Consider the following 1,263-nt stretch of genomic DNA (forward strand, 5'->3'; position numbering starts at 1 on the left):
TTATAGTAGATTGGGTTAAACTGAGAAGAAAAGTTATATAAAATTTTACAAAATCGTAATTATTATCGGCCTAATTCAGAAAAACGTCTGAGCCAATAAGTGCACGGAGGAGCGGAAGGCCGGACTCGGCAGCATGCAAAATGGTGTGTTTGTTGACATCTCTCAAAAAACGATAGCGAACGCGTTCGCCCGCTTACCGCTCCCCGCTCCCCGCTCGCCACCGTCTCTCATCGATCGATGCGTGACTCCACCTCTCGCTATCGATTTTTCAGAGATGTCAACAAACACACCATTTTGCATGCTGCCGAGTCCGGCCTTATTGGCTCAGACGTTTTTCTGAATTTGGCGATAATAATTACGATTTTGTAAAATTTTATATAACTTTTCTTCTCAGTTTAACCCAATCTACTATAATCTTTGGGGTCGTCCATATCGAATCTGACACCCTGTATAAGCCTACGACATATCATTTGTAACACTATAATAATGTGCTTATAGAAAAACACAAAGCATACATGCGCTCTCACACACACACACGCGCACACGCACACGCACAGAGAGAGAGAGAGAGAGAGAGAGAGAGAGAGAGAGAGGGAGAGAGAGAGAGGGAGAGAGAGAGACAGACAAGATACACATGTCACTTGATATAACTTAACATAATTTTACCTTTTAAGTCCACACTAACTTCGTTCCATAAGTCATCTTTTTGTTTTCTTCCTCTTTGCTTTAATGGTAAGCGAAAATCATATAATGCGGGTTTATTTTTTACAGCTGCAATGAGATCCTCGTCCAGTCTATCTTTATCATTTATACTTTCTTCGATAGTCTCATTTTCTGCAATAACTATATTTATTCACAAAATAATCTATACAATTTATTAACAATATATTAGACAAGTTTATATACCTGTTGTAAAAGTGGTGTCTCCGCTTTCTGCTAGTAGTGTGTGTAGATCCGTATTTGCAAAGCAAGAATGCTGTGCCAGCTGATCATATTTTAATAACCAACCACAATTTCCACACTTATATTCCTAAAAATTAAAATATATATTACTTGTTATCAATACGTAGCACTTTGTGTTGAGTAGGTACATACAATATAATGAATACTTTACCATGTTGTGTGAAACGATTATAAAATGTTATATCACTACGATAATTTCTGAGCATCACTTCACACACAGATCTTTACAGGTTATGTATTATCCGTTTTCGTTCCGTTCCGCTAAAATGGCTGCCATGGGGAACCCGGCTATGAAAAAGC

At 38.2% G+C, this 1,263-nt stretch overlaps 1 protein-coding gene across 2 annotated transcripts; it reads right to left on the minus strand.

Annotated features, from left to right (window-relative positions):
* Positions 1–399: 399 nt before the first annotated feature.
* Positions 400–1,255, minus strand: LOC105569825. 2 transcript variants are annotated; one of them, XM_012026577.1, is made up of 3 exons: positions 1,115–1,255; positions 907–1,030; positions 400–834 (listed from the first exon to the last, which is right to left on the minus strand). In XM_012026577.1, exons 1-3 carry the CDS (start codon positions 1,115–1,117, stop codon positions 638–640), a joined length of 324 nt encoding a protein of 107 aa, XP_011881967.1. In that variant the 5' UTR covers positions 1,118–1,255; the 3' UTR covers positions 400–637. The 2 variants fall into 2 exon arrangements, with proteins under 2 accessions (XP_011881967.1, XP_011881958.1); XM_012026568.1 differs by having other exon boundaries at positions 400–843.
* Positions 1,256–1,263: the final 8 nt, after the last annotated feature.

Source organism: Vollenhovia emeryi, unplaced genomic scaffold (assembly GCF_000949405.1).
Source record: "Vollenhovia emeryi isolate VEMERY1.0 unplaced genomic scaffold, V.emery_V1.0 DF942178.1, whole genome shotgun sequence".
Lineage (NCBI taxonomy): Eukaryota > Metazoa > Arthropoda > Insecta > Hymenoptera > Formicidae > Vollenhovia > Vollenhovia emeryi.